General features: G+C 41.7%; 1 protein-coding gene across 7 annotated transcripts in view; it reads right to left on the minus strand.

The window, feature by feature from the left end:
- The window catches only part of MBD5 (methyl-CpG binding domain protein 5), a 218,132-nt gene that overhangs the window by 80,960 nt on the left and 116,123 nt on the right, over positions 1 to 21,049 (minus strand). For 5 of the 7 annotated variants that reach the window (XM_030579840.1, XM_030579841.1, XM_030579837.1 and 2 more), the window contains one exon: positions 6,537 to 7,220. In XM_030579840.1, coding sequence (XP_030435700.1) covers positions 6,537 to 6,649 — 113 coding nt within the window. In that variant the 5' untranslated portion in view covers positions 6,650 to 7,220. The remainder of the gene's footprint in view (positions 1 to 6,536; positions 7,221 to 21,049) is intronic. The other 2 variants (XM_030579839.1, XM_030579838.1) reach the window with 2 other exon arrangements.

Genomic DNA, 21,049 nt, shown 5'->3' on the forward strand with positions numbered 1-21,049 from the left:
GTTGGCTCTCTGGAAATCATTGGCACTGAAAAAGGCATAGATTTCCTTTTCCTGTTCAACCACTGGCAAAGATTTGTTGCACAAGTCTTGCAGCATATGTGTGGGGCCCACCTCTTGTCCTGATCTCCAATTTTGCAGCCAAAAGAAAGGTGATAGGCTTTCTTAACCATAGTGGTTATACTGCGCTTTTGTGATGCAAAAGTCACTTCACCACAAACATAGTAGAAGTTATCTGCACTGTTCACACACGTACGAGGCATCTCTGCTCACTTTGGCTAAACAGAAATGTGTCCCTTTGCAAAATCAAACACTGACAAATAAGAGAGCATGACACTGTATGATTTCTAGAGCTGATATAGGGCAATTTGTTCAGCAGAGTGATGTAAGCTTCATTATGACTGCAACATCCATGATGTCTAGGAATAACATGATGCAATTCATAACATGTATGATGCAATACCAGCTTCAGATGGCATCACTCATTGTTTTGCCTAAAAAGCAAGTATTTTCCAAACCCAGTCATAGATTTATTCCTAGATCCAGTCAAAGATGTATTTTAGTCATTTCTGGTTTAAATTGAGATCCCTTCCCTTTATAACTCACTTATCCTCCGCCATTCCCAAGTCAAGGGTCGTATATACTGACCCAATAGCATATATTGAAAACTAGAGCCAATCAACAATTTTAAGCATCATTTTCATTCTCAGTGACCCAGAATTAGTAAAGTTGGACTACACTTATTTCAGAAGCATTTTGGCTGTAGAGCAGTGTTATCACTTCTTCGCTCAACAAGTATTATCCCTAGTTTTCAATATTGTCTCTGGAATTCCAGAACTAACTAGTCACATAGCGCTGAATGGAACCGTTACAATCTGTTCTGAATAAGTACACCATGGAAAAAATTGTCACTTAGATTACATCTACACTGCTGAATTAATTTAGGTTCTTATTTATGTGTTACCTCTACCCCCACTCTTGTCCATATGTAAAACCCTCTCACCTGAGTTTAGTGGTGCTTTAAACATGGATTAATTGGCACAGCTGGGGCTATGAGTTAGCTCTAAGGCATGGAGGCCAGGAAAACATTCAAGAGCTTATGTGGGATCTCTTGTAGGTCATCCACTGGTATCTTAAGGAAACTGGCTACATGTCTGAGCAGACCTTGAAAGCTCTTGTAATCATCTGGGTGACAAAGTACAGATGGGATGATAGTAGCTGGCGTCGTCTGATATTGAGCCTGAGGCTGCTCCTCCTCAAATAGTTCCTCAGGGAGATCAGATTCATGGGCTGAAAACTGAGACTCTGTAGTTATCCTGGGATGATGTAAGGGAGGAGGTTCTCACTCACAGAAGTCATGCAGAAGTGAGACATCTTGAGTGATGAAGACAGGATAATGTTGGAACATTACAAGCAAAAAGGTCTGGGAGCCAGGAAGAAGGGTACTAGAGTATATGCCTTCACCTATACCCCCTGAGATCTGAAAGTGTCTGAAGCCCTTGACACTTCCTTGTATTCATAAGGTTCAAAAAAGGGGGTCCCATGGAGAATATATAGGGGATCCCTCCATGCCGTGTTGGGAATCTGAAGATGAAAAAAAGCATTGTAGATCTGAAGGGCAGTGAGGAGCTGCCAAAGCTGGGGTGGTAGGTTGCATCATAGTAAGTTGAGAGATAACAATGCTAAGCCAGGAGCTCAGTGCTGATGAGGTAGAGGGCATTGCTATCATAGTGGCAATGTTTAGATCTGTGAAGTGCAGTGGAGATCACAACTCATCCGAAATCTGAAGATCCCTCAGTACTACATACTTCCTTGGTACTGAGAGAAGTGGTCCCGTAAACCTTGGGGTGGGAGTAGACAGCATTGTCTACCTTGGGGTGGGAGTAGACAGTGCTGATGAGTCTAGTTTCACCCACTCATGCTGAAGTGAGCAGCGCCAAAGAGACCAGTACCAATGGTACTTGTACCATAATAGCCAGTGCTGAAGTGCTCAGTGCTGAGGAAGCCCCTGATAGTCTGGCCTCAGAACCAGACACAATTAACTTTCAATCCTAAAGCGGTGAAGGAGTCCCCGATACCATGCTCCCAGGGAGCTCAGAGTGTGGAGACTCTTCCATTGGGAGCAGTGGGGTGACCTGAACTTTGTTTTTACTGGAAATTCCCAGGCAGGGGCAGCTCTAGGCACCAGAAAGCAAGCACCTGCTTGGGAGCTGAGAACCAACAGGGGGCTCTGGGAGCTGTAGTTCCTTTGTTAGCTCCCTGCCTATAGAGCCAGCCCTGGAGCAGAGAAAGAACTACATTTCCCAGCATTCCCTTGGCCACTACCGATTGGAAAGGAAGGAAGGGGACTTCATGCGGCAGCGTGCTGTGAGTGGTAGGGATACCATATTTTAACATTCAGAAAACAGGATGCTCCACGGGGAGGGTAGCCCCACCCTGCAACAATCCACTCCCTCCAACTGCCCCCCACAGAAACCCCAACCCATCCAACACCCCCCCTGATCACCCCCTCCCAGGACCCCTGCCCCTAACTGCCCCCCAGGACCCCACCCCCTATCTAAGCATTGCTGGTCCTTGTCTCGTGATTGCCCCCTCCTGGGACTCCAGCCCCTATCTAAGCCTCCCTTCTCCTTGTGCCCAACTGCCCCCTCCTGAGGCGCCCCCCAGCTTTGCCACTAGAACCTCACCCCTACCTGTCCCCTGAAAAACCCCTGGGACTCCCATGCCAATCCAACTGCTGCCTGTCCCCTGACTGTCCCCCTGAATTCCTGACCTATCTAACCCCTCCTTCTCCCTGCCTGACTGCCCCCCCGAACCTCTGCCCCATCCAACCCCCCCCCCGCTCCCTGTCCCTTGACTGCCCCCCCGGAAGCCTCTACCCGTTCTCCAACCCCCTAGCCCCCTTACCGTGCCACTCAGACCAGCTTGTCTGGCTCCACGCAGCGCCATACATGCTGCTGCATACATGCTGCCATGCTCCCTCGCGGAGCCCACAGGCCCCCCCACGCCCAGCACCTGCCTTCCAGATTTGAACACCTCAAAATTCAGGAGTGCTCAAGCTCAGTTTGGGCAGCTGTTACTTCAATTCTCCCAGATCAAATATATTGATCCACTGTAACTTGCTGTAGAAAAAGTAGGATAAAATGCTTCCCAGTGGTTATTAGGACTGGAATTGCTATTTTCAATAGCCATTGCCTTTTTGTTTGTTTGTTTGTTTAAAAGGAAGACAGTGATATTGCATTGGCAAATTCGCCATAGAAAGAAAGAGTGGAACAAAAGAATAATAAAGGCACCTCAACTTTTCCTCATTTATGGAGGACAGTCTTATAATATGCATCCAGATATCCTCCGATCACACAAGCTGAAAATTGTTCCACTTTACTGCAGCTCTGTAACCTTATGGGAACCAATTCTGTCTGTGTTTTGTGCACATACAAAATTCCTGCTGAATGACCCGCCCTGGAAGCGAGTTACCAGTGACCCAGGGCTGTGGCGGAAGGAGGGTGCAGGTGTGTGCGGGGGGGAAAGCCCAGGGCTGGGGTGGCAGGAGGTGTGTGTGGGGGGCACTGGTGGGGGGAAGGAGGAGCACTGGGCAGCAGGGGGTGTGTGGGAGGGGGAGAGCCCAGGGCTGGGGCAGCAGGGAGGTGCAGGGGGAGCCCAGGGCTGGGACGAGGGGCAACCAAATGTTTTTTTTTTGCTCGGGGCAGCAAAAAACCTAGAGCTGGCCCTGTTCCCAGGGGGTATTTGCCTTTGCTTTTCTCAGAGGGGTGATGCTCCTCCTTCTCTGAAGACTTAGGTTTAACAGTCCTAGCTGCATCCAAAGCTCGTCTTTGAAGATGAAGCCTGGGAGCCAGAATTCACAGACACACTTTTGGACAGAGGTGGAACTTCTTGAGAGGTGCCTGCCCTAGCCAGATCAGACCCCAGACCAACAACAACAACAAAAAATGTTTAGACGTGCCCTCTTGCCTTTTAAAGTCTTCTTAGAAAAGGACTTGCACACCAAGCCTGTGTCAGGGATATAGGCTCCCCAAGACAAAAACTGTAACTGATGTTTCCCATTCTTAAAGGGAATTGCCACCGCACAAGCAGGGCACAATACTTAGAGTTGGACAACTTTGTATGGGACATCTCTAAGCCCCAAGACTGGGAAGACGTTCCTGATAAGATAAAAAAGGGGAAGGATTGAAGTTTTTCCAAAACTTAAAAAATAAGAAAAAATCTGTCAACAGGTAACTTTCCTAACTAACCATACCTATCAGTAACATACAGAATCATCTAAAAGAGACTGTGAAAAATGATGCGCCCAGATGCAGACACTAAGAAGCTCCATCACATAGTCATGGGAAGTAAGAGGTACTGAGTGATGGTTGAGCCCACTTCAGCATTTCTGACCTTGGTATGGGGGCATGAGGACAGTCAGGTTACATGAGTGGCCCCAATGGACATTGCTGGCCAAAACACTCTGACCTCAAATGTTTGGAGTGTATGCACACCCAAAGTGGACAAGCACGTGAAGCAGCAGCAAAAATTTGGATGCCTCCTGTTTATGGCTGATGGAAAGGAACTTAGCGTGGCTGCAGCTGTGGTCTCTTGTACTGTATTAACTCACCTAATATCTGGATCTGCAAAACAGTAGTGTACTTGGCATACAGAAAGTTGGGACAATTGTGGCCAGGAGCTGGAGATCTGCAGAAGGAGTTCTTGATGAAGAATGGTTATATCCAATATACAAACATTTGCAAACCTTTTCAAGATTCATATTGTTTACAGCTATTACAGGGATTATCCTCTTATCTTCCTTGCATAAGGAAGTTTAGAAATGATGTAAAAACAATGGACATTTGGAACAAGACTTGTGGTTAGGGGGAAGCGCTAAACGTGCTATATCTTGACTTAGTAAAGCTTTAATAAAGCTGTCTTGCATGGCATTTTCATAAACAAACGCAGGAAATGTAACCTAGATGGTCCTGCTACAAGGTGGGTGCATAACTGATTGGAAAACCATTCCCAGAAAGTAGTTATCAGTGGTTCACAGTCATGCTGGAAGGGCATAATGAGTGGGGTCCTGCAGGGATCAGTTCTGGGTCTGGTTCTGTTCAGTATCTTCATCAATGATTTAGATAATGGCAGAGAGAGTACACTTATAAAGTTTGCAGATGATACCAAGCCGGGAGGGGTTGCAAGTGCTTTGGAGGATAGAATTAAAATTCAAAATGATCTGGACAAACTGGAGAAATGGTCTGAAGTAAATAGGATGAAATTCGATAAGGTCAAATGCAAAGTACTACACTTAGGAAGGAACCATCAGTTGCACACATACAAAATGTGAAATGACTGCCTAGGAAGGAGTACTGCAGAAAGGGATGTAGGGGTCACAGTGGACCACAAGTTAAATATGAGTCAACAGTGTATCACTGTTGCAAAAATAAAAGTGAACATCATTCTGGGATGAATTAGGAGTGTTGTAAGCAAGACATGAGAAGTAATTCTTCTGCTCTACTCAGCAGTGATTAGGTCTCAACTGGAATACTGTGTCTGGTTCTGGGCACTACATTCCAGGAAAGACGTGGACAAACTGGAGAAAGTCCAGAGAAGAGCAACAAAATGATTATAGGTCTAGAAAACATGACCTATGAGGGAAGAATGAAAAAAATGGGTTTGTTTAGGGTGGAAAAGAGAAGACTGAGAAGGGATATGATAACAGTTTTCCAATACATAAAAGGTTGTTACAAGGAGGAGGATGAAGAATTGTTCTTCTTAACCTCTGAGGATAGGATAAGAAGCAATAGGCTTAAATTGCAGCAGGGGAGGTGCAGGTTGAACATTAGGAAAAACTTCCTGTCAGAGTGGATAAGCACTGGAATAAATTGCCTAGGGAGGTTGTGGAATCTCCATCATTGGACATTTTTAAGACCAGGTTAGACAAATACCTGTCAGGAATGGTCTAGATAATATTTAGTCCTGTGATGAGTGCAGGGGACTGGACTAGATGACATCTCAAGGTCCCTTCCAGTCCTATGATTCTATGATAAATCTAGGAAGACTAAGGCAAAAGAGGTAAATGTAAAATATTTTGAGTTTGTATTAAGAAGTCTGAATAATAAAAAATGAATGTGGTGTTATATCTGACATAGTTATCAGCTATAAAAATCTATGTGAACAATTCAAAACCACAGAAGAATAAGAAACAGAAGGGAATTATTCATGTTATTTTATATCAGGCCTAGTTAAAAAAAGTACAGTGATTAAAACTGGATACTGGAATTTTTAAAACAAAGCCGCAACAAAAAATGAACGGTAGGCCAAATTCTCTGCTGGTTCAACCTGGAACAGCTCAGCTGATTTAGACAGAGCTGCACCAATTAACACCAGCAGAACATTTGGTCTAATATTTCCAAAAGGAAAAATACATAAAGTTACTGTACATCATCAGGAGAGTCACTGCCTTAAACTAGTATGTGCTTTCTGTCATGATTAAAATAAATAAGTAACTAAATAAATAATAAAAAAGAGCACAGAATTTACATAATCCTCACCTGATATAGAGCACTCCATTTTGATCCACTTGACGTTGCCAGCCAACTGGAACTTGTACTGCTGGCGGACCTCCATCTTTGTCCCCTCCGTCACACTCCTTTCCGCCATTCATTTTTCTGTTTCTGCTTATGACTCTTCAAAGATATCAACAGTAAGATGATATCCTTATATTAAATGTCATTATGGCCTTCAAAAGAAGGCTATTCAATACATCTTCTCCCAGATTGTACAAAGTGCATTGGGAGGCTCCAGCTCAATTTGGAACCAAGGCCTTAAAATTTGCCATTTTTTTGCTAATGAGTCAGTTTCCCATTATAATGCACATTAAATATGCAATGTTTATTATGTATTCATAAGGATGAACTACATGGGTAAAAATGAGTGCTTCCAATTTAGGAAAATCATAATTCACCAATGCTCTATTACCTGTCAGAAAGGGGAGGGGGGGTGAATTTCTTAGCTTGACAGCATGACTCCAAGCTTGATGACTGTCTAAGATAACTTGTGTTTTGTGAGAGCTAGTCTCATTTTTACAGATATGAGTCAGAGTTAATACCTCCAGGTATTACACCCTTTATATGCCACATTCTTTTTGCTTTCTCTTTATCTTCCACTCATTATCCAAGGTGCTGCGGGTATCTTCCTGTGATTCTTTCATGACTTCACAATTCCAATAAAACAACCTGAAAAAACACATAGCTGTGTAAAACATGTGCAGCTAAACAAATGTGCAATAAAATGATCTGAAAATTCAAATACCATAAGCCACTTATTTACTTTCTCTCATCACCCAAGACCTGATTTTGTAACTGTTACTCACTAATAAAGCCCCATCTATTTAAGGAGCTTAGAATCAAACCTTCAGCACATAAAGAAGTAAACCTGAGAGGAAGTGTAAACTTCCAAATGTATATCGTTTACATATAAATGCCACTGAAGTATTCACATATTAAATCTAAGTGTGTGTGATGTTAGTCACTAAAAGATGAATACACAATTTGGATCAATTAAATGGCCCATTTTAATTCAATGGTAGTATAGAAGTATTCTACTCTAAGTTGCAACTGAACCATCTGCCTCAGTTAATGACTTAAAAAACTTATTTCTAGAATGAAATTTAGTTAAATGTTTTTAAACTGAAAAATTACTGCAGAACAGGCTAATATATTTGAGCTTTAATTCTACCCACATAATCAAACAAAAAAAATCATAGCAAAAAGTAAGACAGCATCACTTGATTTCTCAGTGCAGATGTGGTATCCTAGTTTGCACGTTCTTCTGCATGATCTCATCAGAGCACCTACTGAACTGCCTGATTGGCACAGGAAAAGTAATAAACTTGTCTCATAACATCATATTGTATGAGTAAGCCCTATTAAATATGTTCACAATGACATGAACTCCTGTTATCTCCCCAAAATGAAGACTTATAAGTATTTCAACAAGAATTAACTCTCTAGAAAGCAAGTTTTATTAAGGTGAAGCTGAATAGGAAAGATTTAGTTCAAATGCTAAATAAACTGTAAAAGCTATAAAAACAATAGTTCTAGAAATCAAGAGGTAAGACACTGCTGAATCTCCACAGCAGTAATTTCATGCTGTTAGAGCTTTTATTTTGAATTAGGTTAATGCTATATCTGCTCTATCTTCCCTCTTGCTAACTATTATTTTTCAAATACAATACTTTGTCTATTGAACCAACTAATTGTAACAGGGGAATGTGCTTCAAGAGAGAAAGAGTTCAAATGTATTACATATAAAACATCCTATGCGAGTTCAACATTAAGGTTACAGAGAGAGAGAATGCAAAAATTAAAGTTTCCTACACCAACACCGCCTTGTCTATAATGCAAATATTTTGTGGTATATACTTAAAGGCAAAGAGGTTATCTATTAAGCTATGGATTTGACAAGAAAAACAGAACAATCCCCCTCCCACAAACACAACATTGAGCATACACATCCTATAGGAACACATACTTTGCTTGTATCATATGGGTTTACTTAAGCAATACACATTCTTTGAACTGTGTTATTTTTACATATGAACATCAAGAAGTTTACACTTTCTTTCTTTCTAAAACCCTTGTGTGATATTTACTAGAATGGCATGAGCTAGAAGGACAAGGTGGCAGGCTGGACACTGTCTTGGTTAAGGTTGCAGAGACTTGGGAGTAAACCTTCATTTGGGATAAGGGAGCCAGATGCTGGTTTTGGGACTTGTTCCTCAGCCATGGAGAAGGCCCAAGGAATAGCTTGTAATCTTGTTCTAAAGGAATCCGTTTAACATTTCCCCCATTCTGGAGGTCCCTTATGGGGATGTAAGCCTTGAGAATGCATAGAATTTTAAATAAATACAAGTTTGGTGGAGAATAAGGGGCTTAAGGATTGGTCAGATAAGGTCCTGGTTAAAAGATAAAAGTCAGGCTAAATCCAACTGTTTCTTCAAACCTCATGAGCTGCCCAACATATCCATGGCGTCTTGCCTGAAGTATGTGCCTCTTGAGTTTAATTTTGAACTGTGAATGCATGCCTTTTAATTTTTAAGTAGACATAGCTTATTTTATTACTAAATTGGGAGGTCTTACAAGCACCAGTGAACCCAGATAAAGGATACAGAGGAACAGAGATATTAGATATATGGGCAGGAAATAAAAGTAAAAACTTGGAAAAATGTATACTATTTATCTGATGAATAATAACCCACGGATATTCAGATTTAGAGGGAGAAGCCTAGAATTTAGGTGTCTGGCATCTTCAGCAATGTATTCTCTGATGAACGTCTCTTTAGAAGTCCCTCAATGAGAAATAACTTGGAAGCTCATATATAACCTACTGACATTGCAATGATGGATAAATACACTGCAGCTGATGGAGCCCAAGATGAGCTTCATGGAAGCCAGAAGCAGAGCTCTGCACTATAAAATCCTCTTCCACCACAGACCAGACTGAACTCATATCTTGTCACTTTCAGAGTTCAATATCTTCTCTCTTCTTTTCACAGATCTTTCCTTCCTATCCCACCAATACAGGATGCTACCGAAGAGCATGAAGACACTTCTCTCTCCCTTAGAGTTCATTCACTATGCAATTTTATATGCTATAACTTAGGGAGCAGCAGAGATTATAGTCAAACAACTAAAATACAGTCAAACAACTTGCCTAGTGTCAGACAACAATAGACCTATCTTTTAATCTCCCTATTTGACAATCAGAAATCATGGTGATAGGCACATTAGAAATACAGGGATATGGTAGACTAGCTAGAGTTTGGCAATGTGCAGGTCACACTGCAAGACTTTTTTGTGCAGTCAAGATTTAGCGGAACATTATTTTATTTTATTTTTGTTTATTTGCTTTGTTCTGATGAGTTGGATGTCTTAGGCCAAGTCAGTTTTTATGAAGAGCAAGACTGAGTTAGTTTTTAACTCTGTATATTAGTACTATACATTGTACTTTAGTTATAGATTCTGTATTTGACAGTGAAATAAGTCAATATTCCAGTCAGAATTAACTTTGTATAATAACATAAAAAATCATCACAATTTAGCCACATTGAAGCACATGAGATAAATATTAAGGAGAACTGCCATCTCTCACCCTGCTAATAGGACTATTTTGCTTCCTCATGTTGCTATTGAATGTAACCATATTGGATTCACTACTAGGAAATTACAGTCAATATATATTTGAAGATGTATTTCAAGCTATTTTTAAGTAACCCTATTTTATTGGTTTTGCAATGTATTGTATCAGCTAACACTGATCAATACCATGATATTTAAAAACATCTAGTGTTGATCAGACCAGCCATTTCCTATTATACATGGCTTGAAAAATATGATAAACAGTGAGAGTAATTTGCATAACTGCCTGCATAGAAGTTTTAAAAATATTTTTAGCTTGTACAGTAAGAAGGCACAAAACACTTGTTTCAGAAAAGAATATCTTTTTAGACTAAGGCTTCTTTCTGTCAAGCCTTTTGACCTTGAGAAATGTTCAAGGCTGAAGGATATGAAAACAGCAACAGCAGGATTTTAACAACACAAAAACAGGAGCATATGTATGATTTAAATACCTAGGCCACATGGCATTAACATGTCAGGTTTTTTTTTGGATACAAGTATTGCATACAACATACTGCAATGAAGGCCCTAAACAGAAAACACTGAACTATGCTACTCAGCTTGGCAGACATGGGCTTCTGATCCTGCAATTTACTGCACCCATGTGGAGCACCACTGAACCCCACATGTAGTGAATTGCAGGAATAGAGCCTTTTCTTGTGTAGAAGATCTATACAGAGGAGCACATAACATTATAATTTCAGTCTTTGACTAGTCACGTGCATATGTCTGTGCATGTATATGTTAGAGAACGCTAGTGGAAAGTGTAATATACTACAGCAGTACTGCATGAATTTCCACTATATTAAGTGTAACGATAAATTATCAAAAATATTTATTGTAGCCTTTGCACATTACTATCAATATATAGTTAATAAAAATAAGCAGCTGACATGAACATTTTTGTACAAATCTTTCGTTAGCCACATTGGCGTGGTGGCAATCTTTAATTATTTTATTATGTAGAACCTATAATAAGATATGCATGATACTAGAAATTTACATTTTAAACATCTGATCTTACAAAGTGTTGATCACTGCCACAGCACTCAGCGTATCCCTAGTATCAAGCCTTCAGGCAGGCAGTAAAAAATGATAATGAAGTCCAATGACAGACAAAGGAAAGGAGGAAGAGAAATAATTCAAATTGTTTAATCATGGCACACTTTTTTGGTCATAGATATGTTTAATAAAAAACAACAACAACTGAATTATTGAATCATAGAAATTCAGCACTGGAAACGACCTTGATTGGGCACCTAGTCCAATCCCCCTGCACTGAGGCAGGACCAATTTTATTTAACCATCTCTGATAGGTGTTTGTCTAACCTGTTTTTAAAATCCTCTAAGGACAGAGAATCCACAACCTCCCCACGTAATGTGTTCTAGCACTTAACTACCCTTAAAGTCTGGAAGTCTTTCCTAATGTCTAACCTAAATCTCCCTTGCTGCAATTTAAGCCCATTACTTCTTGTTCTGTCCTCAGTGGTTAAGAAGAACAAATGCATCACCCTTTTTATTTACTTGAAGAGAGTTATGTCCCCTCCACAGTCTTCTCTTCTCCAGACTAAACAAACAATTTTTTCAATCTTTCCTTACAGGTCATGTTTTCTAGAACTTCAATAATTTTCGCTGCTCTCCTCTAGATGTTCTCCAATTTGTCCATATCTTTCCGGAAATGTGGTGCCCAGAAACGGACACAATACTCCAGCTGAGACCTTACCAGTGCTGAGTAAAGTGGAGGAGTTACTTTTCATGATGTTGTTTTTATAATAAATGTTATATAAAAGCACAGGGCAAAGGATTCTAGGTGGATAGTTAGTAGTGCAGAGCTAGACAATATCAGTAAGTTCTTAGGAGAGAACTGAAGGAGGTGGTGAAAGAAGGGCGGTGGCATGGCATTACCACATCAGTAAGTTAGTGAACATTTTGGTGGTTCAATGTAGATTTCAATGCCAATAATGATCAATAAGTGAATCATGAAATCAAAGAGAATGACAGCTTCCAAGGTGAAAGTGTGTCACCCACAGAATGTGTGGCTTCGACCTAGATTCTGAGAACCCTACTTTTCTCACCAATTCAGGTCTTTTACTAAGTCGACATCACAAAAATGATTGCTCCTCCTGACTAGCATTTTTTTTAAATATCTTGTCAAAATTCTCCATATACTCCCTCCATCCTAAGGTAATGAATCTCAGACATCAGGGCCACCCATTTTAATATGTATATTCTCTGTGTAACCTCTTAGCAATTCAAGAGATGGGGAGTTGCTCTTCTGTTTATGCTGTTCCTATCTATCTTGAATGCTCTCCCCTTCTCCCCACACCAAATTACTGCCTCTCCTTATACTGTGCTTTAAACTATTCTTTTTAGCTTTGTTTTGAAGTTAACTCAAGGAAATATGTTAAAAGATATTTCATGTAAACACCATATAAAAACACTGTACTGGTATTTGTGTTATCACTTATTAAAAAAAGCTTCCTCCAATTATTACTTTATATGATTTAGTTTTTAATAATACATGTTCTTTCTTTTTTGTAATTCTGCATTTCACGATGTACCAAACCTGATCCTTTCCATGCTGTGTAGTCAATGCTTCCAAGTAAAACATTATCAGTTCTTTTTAAACCCATGGTAAAATGGGAACATTTAGTGCAAAACAAAAAATAACTTAGAAACTAAAAACAACAGTCTAAACTTGTGCATTATCACAGAACTACAAACAAAATATTTATTTCACTGAGTTCAACTAGTAAGAGCTAAACTCAGCTAATTAAATTTTGGTGACCTAATATATCCAAACTAGTCTATACAATTTAAAACAAACTAAACTCCATGAATGTCCAAAGCATCTACTGTGCAGTCAGAGAAAGGATACGTATAAGACTTGATGGATGTTTGCTGACGTGTGTGTGTGCAGGAAATAGGGCTTGCTTTTTCTTGGAGAAGGGCCCCAGACTCTAGACTTAACTTTCGCAAGAACTAGGAGCATCCACAAAACTCCCACTCTGTGATCCAAAGACAAACCTCACTTTTTTATACTTTGCTTTCCCTTACAGAATTACTTATTAGTTTTGCTTGTAACTAAAAACAAACATCACATGCACCTTTTTTTCCTGTGGGCAGAAGTTGAGAGAAAAAATTTACTTGCCTGAAAGTCAATTTATTTAAACATTGAAATAATTCTAGATAACACAATGAATGTCCCATAAGAACACAGAACGACAAACAAACAGATGAACTACATGCTAACAAAATAGGAAATGCCCTTATAAAGGATAGCTCTGGGGATGGAAGCACAGCAGCAATTTTTAGCTTCCCAAAGTAAATAACTGGATGTTCAGGCTATGCAAAGTTAAAATGAGACCTCATTTGGCTATTACTTGCTAATTATTAATCTCTGTTTAAGTATTTCAAAGCAATTAATTAGGATTATCAACTGTCATCTAATTAGACAACAATGCTTGTTGCTTTAATTTATGGAGTGTTTTTAATTTTTAAAACTCAGTATTCTGCTGACTAATGAGATTAATATTGAACATTTTGTGAAGTGCTATTTTCACTTAAGCAATTAACTTAATCACAACAAATGTGAGGATAAAGGTTTCCTCTCTCTCTCTCTCTCCTGATCTTACTTTGTTGTACTGAATTCTAGGAGTAAAGAATTGCTGCACATACAATGACATAATACATTACTTTCTATTTTGAGGGAGACCACCCCCCTGCAAACCTGCCCATAAATGGGGAAAACAAAGGATAGACTGTGGCAATCTTAAAATTGAGCTATGATGAATTGATGAGTTGAATGGTACATTTTTAAACTTGGGGTGGGGTTTGAACTACTGGTGCTTACTTTGTTATGATAGTGGCCTCAACTGTACCAGTGTGTGAGCTGTGCTGGTGCAGTATTTCCGCACTGGGAGTGGGATGGTGGAAGGGGCAGTGGTATAACTGGCCCAGTTGCACAGGTATGAATTAACTTAGAGCAGACAGACTTTGATTTAACTATTCTGTAAAATGCAATAATGACATCCTGCTTCAGAAGGATCTTATGTTTAATTCACTCATGTTTATAAAGAATTCCACGATGCTTGAATGAAAGGCTCTATAGAAGCGCAAAATATAATATAATACATTTTTCCAATATACGTGGTATTCACAATGTCTTTAAATCAAGATTGGGATATCTTTCAAAAATGTAATGTTGTTAATCAGAAGTCATGGACTTGATGCAGGAAGTAGGGGTGAAATTCTGTGGTCTGTGTTCATAGAAAGGTAGAGCTGGAAGGGACCTGAAAAGGTCATGCAGTCCATTCCCCTGTGCTGTGGAAGGGAAGGACCAAATACACCTAAACCACCTCTGACAGATGTTTGTCTGACGTATTCTTAAAAACCTCCAATGATGGGGATTTCCGCAACCTCCCAGTAGTTACCTATCCTTAAAATTATAAAACTTTTCCTAAAACCCATTCTAAATCTCTCTCGCTGCAGATTAAGCAGATTACTTCTTGTCCTACTTTCAGTGGACCTAGAGAACAATTGATCGCCATTCTCTTAATAACTGTTCCCAGTCTTCTTTTCTCAAGACTAAGCATGTCCAATTTTTTTTAACCTTTCCTCTTGTTGCTCTCTTCTGATCTCTCTCCAGTTTGTCCACATCTTTCTTGAAGTGTGGCACCAAAAGCTGGACGTAGTACTCCTGCTGAAGTGCCAACGGGGACAATTACCTCCCATGCCGTACATATGACAATCCTAATAATACATCATAGAATTATATTAGCTGTTTTCACAACTGTACCACATTACTGACTCTCATTCAATTATGGTCCACTCTAACACGAGTTCTCAAACTTCACTGCACCATGACCCTCTTCGGGCAACAAAAATTACTGTATGACCCCAGAAAGGGGGACCAAAGCTTGAGCCCGCCTGAGCCCCACTGCTCTGGGTGGGGTGGGAGGCAGGTGAGGGCAAAGTTGAAGCCCAAGGGCTTCAGTCCCAGGCAGAGGGCCTGTAACCTGAGCCCCTCTGCCCAGGGCCAAAGCCCTTGGGCTTCAGATACAGCCCCAGGTGCTGGAGCTCGGGTTTCAGGCCCGGGCTCTAGCAAGTCTAAGACAGCCCTGGTGACTCCATTAAAATGAGGTCATAACCCACTTTGAGGTCCCGACCCAGAGTTTGAGAACCTCTGCACCATATTATAACCTCTAGATAGTTTTTGTCAGTATTATTGCCTAGTCAGTTATCCATATTTTGTATTTGTGCATTTGACTTTTCCTTAAGTGTATTTGTGAGATGGTGTTGAGCAACAGCAGCTGTACCAACACTCTCATCACTGTGTCACCAATTACATCATCCCAGAGTAAACCTGAGAGGTAAAGTTGTGCCTAATTGACAGATTGGGAATGGGCTGGAGAGAGCTCCAAGGCTAATTACCCTATAGCCCAGACAGTAGAAAGGCACAGGAAGGAAAGGGAAGGTAGGGGGAGTCTGGCAGGCTTTTGAGAGTCAGAGCCAGGAGATATCTCTGAAAGGGAAGATACCTTCTGTCTCCCCTCTCCTAGGCTGTGTGAGCTAAGGGGTGTATGCTATTGTAAATACAGTTCTGCACAATTTGTAAGGACGGTGGGGAGAACACTGTAAATAAATTGGACAAGGTGTTTGACCAGAAAAACGTTTCTGAGCAGTTTGTGGTTAGAAAAGAGATAGGAGCTGGATGACATCCTGTCACTCTTAACTTTTCTTTATGGGATTTCATCTTGTTGATATCAGACCAATATATTCTCCAATATATCAAGGTCATTTGTTCCCCAAGTGCTTGCAACTCCTCACACCTTGGTATCATCTGACAATATTATAAGCATAATCTTCACTCCATTATGAAAGTCACTAATGAAAATATTCAATAGTTCTAGACCTAAGATAGATCCTTAGAGATATCCTTGACAGCTTGACAGAAAACCACTGATAATTACTCTTTGAGTGTGGTTTTTCAACCAACTTGACACCCACTTTACAGTAATTTAATCTAGACCACATTTCTCAAGTTTGCTTATGAGAATGTCACGTGGGACGGTGTCAAAAGCTAAATCACGTTTACTACTTCCCAGCACACAGTAGGCCAGTATCCCTGTTGAAGAAGGACATTAGGCTGGTTTGGGACATGCTTTATTCTTGAGAAATTCATGTTGGTTATTAGTTATTTATTACTCTGTTGTCCTCTAGGTATTAATTTATTGTTTGATAACTGATTAACACTTTGTTCCAGTATCTTTCCAGGTATTGAAGTTAGGCTGACTGGTCTGTAATTTCCTGGGTCGTCTTTGTTCCTCTTTTTAAAGACAGGTACTATATGTCTGCCCTTCTCCGGTCTTCTGGGACCTCATCTGTCCTCCAGGAGTTCTTTTAATTTAAGACAATTGCTAGTGGTTCACAGATTGTTTCAGCTAATTTCTTACATACCCTAGGTTGAATTTTGTCAAGTTCTGATGACTTGATTACATTTAACTTATCTAAATATCCTTTAAATTCTTTCTTTCCTATTCTGGCTTGTGCTCCTTCCCCCTTGTTGCTAAAAATAATTGTGTTAAGTATCTGGTCACAATTAACTTTCAGTGAAGACTGAAGCAAAATAAGCATTAAACACCTCAGCATTTTTGGTGTAATTTGTTATTGGCTCTCCTTTCAAGTGGTGGACCTATACTTTCCTTCATTTTTCTCTTGCTCCAAATGTATTTGGGGAACCTCTTCTGATGGTTTTTACACCCCTTGTTAGGAGTAACTCTCTTGTATCTTTGTCTTTCGATTTTGTCCCTACATGGTTGTGCTATTTTTTTGTACTCATCCTTAATAATTTTTCCATGTTTTCACATTCTGGCCTCTTACTTTTCCTCCTATATTTCCTTTGCATCGGGATAGTTTGCTGTCTTACTATGTTATGCAGGTGGTCAGTCTAAATGACCACAAAAATCCCTTCTGGCCTTAAAATACATGAATCAATGAAAGCTTAATTTTTTTCATCTTGTTTTAATGATGGCTAGGGGAAAAAAGATAAAAATTTTTTAAAAAAGTCATTGATAATGTGAAGGGTATATTACCTATCAATTTCTTTGAATGCTCCAATTGATACTGAACATATGATACTATAGGTAGTAAAAGATAAACTAATAATACTGCCTGTTTTAAGTGTGGAGGAAGAGTTGATGAATCTTTACGTGCAAGTACAAGGAATTTAATGGTGTAAGCTAAGCCTTGTGCCAGATCTTCTTACCAATGCTCACCATGTCGGAGAAGAAATAGTCTCCACAGAACTGTGGTGTCCCTCCAACCATGCAGTAGCCAGGATGGTGTACTGGCCAGCATACACTGTGCCAGGTATAGATTGCCCCAGAGAGTTTCCTTCTGTGGAGCAATGAGGGAGTTTGTGACTCTCTAATGCCCTTTATTCAGGACAATGCATTTTTCATAATCTAGCACTATAGTTGGTGAAAAGACAATTACTCACCTTTGTAACTGTTCTTCGAGATGTGTTGCTCATATCCATTCCAATTAGGTGTGCGTGTGCTGTGTGCACGATCGTTGGAGAATTTTTACCCTACCAACACCCAGTGGGTCAGCTGTGGAGCTCCTTGGAGCGGCACCTTAATGGTGCTGGATATATACCCCAGCCGACCCAGCGCTCCCTCAGTTCCTTCTTGCTGGCTACTGCGACAGAGGGGAAGAAGGGCGGGTTTGGAGTGGATATGAGCAACAGATCTCGAAGAATAACAGTTAGAAACATGAGTAACTGTCTTTTCTTCTTTGAGTGCTTGCTCATATCGATTTTGATTAGGTGACTACCTAGGTAGTGGGGTCGGAGTGAGACGGCGCTGAGTGCAGAACCGCTGAACCAACTGCGGCATCGTCTTTAGACTGCTGAACTAATGCATAATGAGCGGCAAAGGTACGTACCGATGATCAAACAGCAGCTCTACAGATCTCTGGTACTGGGACCCGGGCCAGGAAAGCAGCTCATGAGGCTTGAGCCCTCGTGGAGTGGGCGATGAGGCACAGGGTAGGGACACTTGCCAAGTCGTAGCAAACATGGATACAGGCCGTGATCCATGAGGACATGCGTTGCGAGGAGACCGGTAGGCCTTTCATCCGGTTGGCCACTGCAACTAAGAGTTGGGTTGTTTTCCTGAATGGCTTAGTACGCTCGATATAGAAGGCTAGAGCCCTACGAAAGTCAAGGGAGTGCAGACGTTGATCCTGCCATGTAGTGTATGGCTTTGGGTAAAAGACCAGGAGGAAAATGTCCTGGTTCACATGAAAAGCTGATACCATCTTGGGGAGAAAGGCAGGGTGGGGGTGAAGCTGCTTGGAGAGCTCTGATCTCAGACATGTGTCTTGCTGAAATGATGGCTACAAGGAAGGCTGTCTTCCAAGACAGGTAAAGAAGTGAGCAGGTGGCCACCGGCTCGAACGGGGGGCCTGTGAGTCTGGAAAGGACCAGGTTAAGGTCCCACACCGGAACCGGCTGTCGTACAGAGGATAGAGGTGATCTAAACCCTTCAGAAATCTAACAACCAACGGATTGGAGAAGACAGAGGAAGCACATTCTCCTGGATTGAAAGCCGAGATGGCTGCCAGGTGCATCCTGACAGATGATACTGCCAGGCCCTGCTACTTTAGGGATAAGAGATAGTCTAGTATACGCGGTATCGACACCTGCAAAGGGGGCCTGGCGCGCTGCTCGCACCAACAGGAGAATCGCTTCCATTTGGCTAGGTACGTGGCTCGAGTGGTGGGCTTCCTGCTGCCTAACAGAACCTGCTGCACTGATTGTGAGCAGAGTAATTCCGACCAAGTTGGTCATGTAGCATCCACACTGTAAGGTGGAGTGATTGCAGGTCGGGATGACAAAGGCACCTGTGGTCTTGTGAGAACGGGTTCGGCCACAGCGGAAATGTGATCGGAGGCTCTACCGACAACTCCAGGAGCGTGGTATAGCAGTGCTGCCTGGGCCATGGCATGCTGGGGCGACCAGAGTCATACATGCCCTGTCCCTGCATAACTTGAGCAGGACCCCGTGGACCAGCAGGAATGGAGGGAAAGCATAGAACAGGTGGTCTCTCCACAGAAGTAGGAAAGCGTCTGTTAGGGAACCCAGAGAATGTCCCTGGAGAGTACAGAACACTTAGCACTTCCGATTGTTGTGTGAGGCAAATAGGTTGACCTGGGGAAACCCCCACCTCAGAAAGATGGAGTGGATGATGTCTGGGTGAATCCAGCACTTGTGAGGCTGGAAGGACCTGCTGAGGTGGTCTGCCTGTGTGTTCTGGACACCTGGGAGAAATGACGCCACCAGATGTATCGAGTGGACTATGCAGAACTCCCACAGGCGAACGGCCTCCTGGCATACGGGCTACGACCGGGCTTCCCCTTGCTTATTGATGTAGAACATGGCCATGGTGTTGTCTGTAAGTACTGCCACACAATGGCCATGTAGGTTCCTGCAAAATGCCTGACATGCTAGGTGTACTGACATCAGTTCTCATACATTCATGTGCAGAGTTAGTTCGGATGTGGTCTAAAGGCCCTGTGTTTGGAGTTTGCCGAGGTGGGCCCCCCATCCCAGAGATGATGAGTCTGTGACTAGATACAAGGAAGGCTGTGGGGCGGGAAATGATCCCCCTTCGCACACAGACGTGGGGTCCAGCCACCAACGGGAGGTCAAAACCGGTTCTGGGACAGTGACCGCCATACTCAGGCTGTCTCAACCTGGTCAATATACTGTTGATAACCAGGCCTGAAGCGGGTAAAGCCGAAGTCTGGCATACCTGGTTATGGAAGTGCATGAAGCCATGTGCCCCAGAAAGCTGAGGTATGTCTTCACCATGGAAGTAGGGAAGTTTTGAAGGCTGCGGATGATGTTCACCATTGACTGAAAGGGTGCGTCCAGCAAGAGGGCTTGGGGGAGTCTGGAGTCTAAGATTGCCCTAATAAACTCTATTCTCTGGGTTGGTTGCAGAGTCGACTTTTCGTTGTTGAGCAGAAGGCCCAGCTGGTGGAACGTGCTTAGGACAAGTCGAACGTGGGACTGTACTTGGTCCCTGGCATGGCCCCAAATGAGCCAGTCATCAACATATGGAAACACTTGGATCCATTGTTGATGAAGGTAGGCCGCCTCAATGATAGAACAAGAAACAATGGTCTCAAATTTCAGTGTGGGAGGTCTTGGTTGGATATTAGGAAAAACTATTTCACTAGGAAGGTGGTGAAGCACTGGAATGGGTTACCTAGGGAGGTGGTGGAATCTCCTTCTTTAGAGGTTTTTAAGGCCCACCGTGACAAAGCCCTGGCTGGGATGATTTAGTTGGGATTGGTCCAACTTTGAGCAGGGGGTTGGACTAGATGATCTCCTGAGCTCTCTTCAAACCCTAATCTTCTATGATTCTATGATCACAATGGTCCCTTTTGGCCTTGGAGTCTATGAATCCTCAGTTGGCCAGAGTAATGAAAAGCAGAATTAGTGGGGGCCAGTAACTGGCCCACGATCTCTAGACAACAATATACAGTAACAGAATGGAGAAAGCTGCATGTAATTCCTCTGGAGATCTGGTGACAATTGTTGGCTACTACCATCACTGACATACCTCTGATAAAAGAGCTTTTCACCTGAATTTCAGTAATCAGACAATCTCAATGGAAAATGAAGATGCAAAACCATGAGTAGTTTTCTTATAACAGACTAAATGCTACTCTATAAAGTGATCAATATTCTTATAATTATGTTCTTTTGTATGCTCCATACAAGAATCAAAGTGGACTTAAGATACCTTTTCAAACACCCCACAACTTAGAACGTCTAGACTTTAGAGGGGAAAAGGAACTCAGAATTGGAGAGA

This window comes from Gopherus evgoodei, chromosome 11, assembly GCF_007399415.2.
Source record: "Gopherus evgoodei ecotype Sinaloan lineage chromosome 11, rGopEvg1_v1.p, whole genome shotgun sequence".
Classification (NCBI taxonomy): domain Eukaryota; kingdom Metazoa; phylum Chordata; order Testudines; family Testudinidae; genus Gopherus; species Gopherus evgoodei.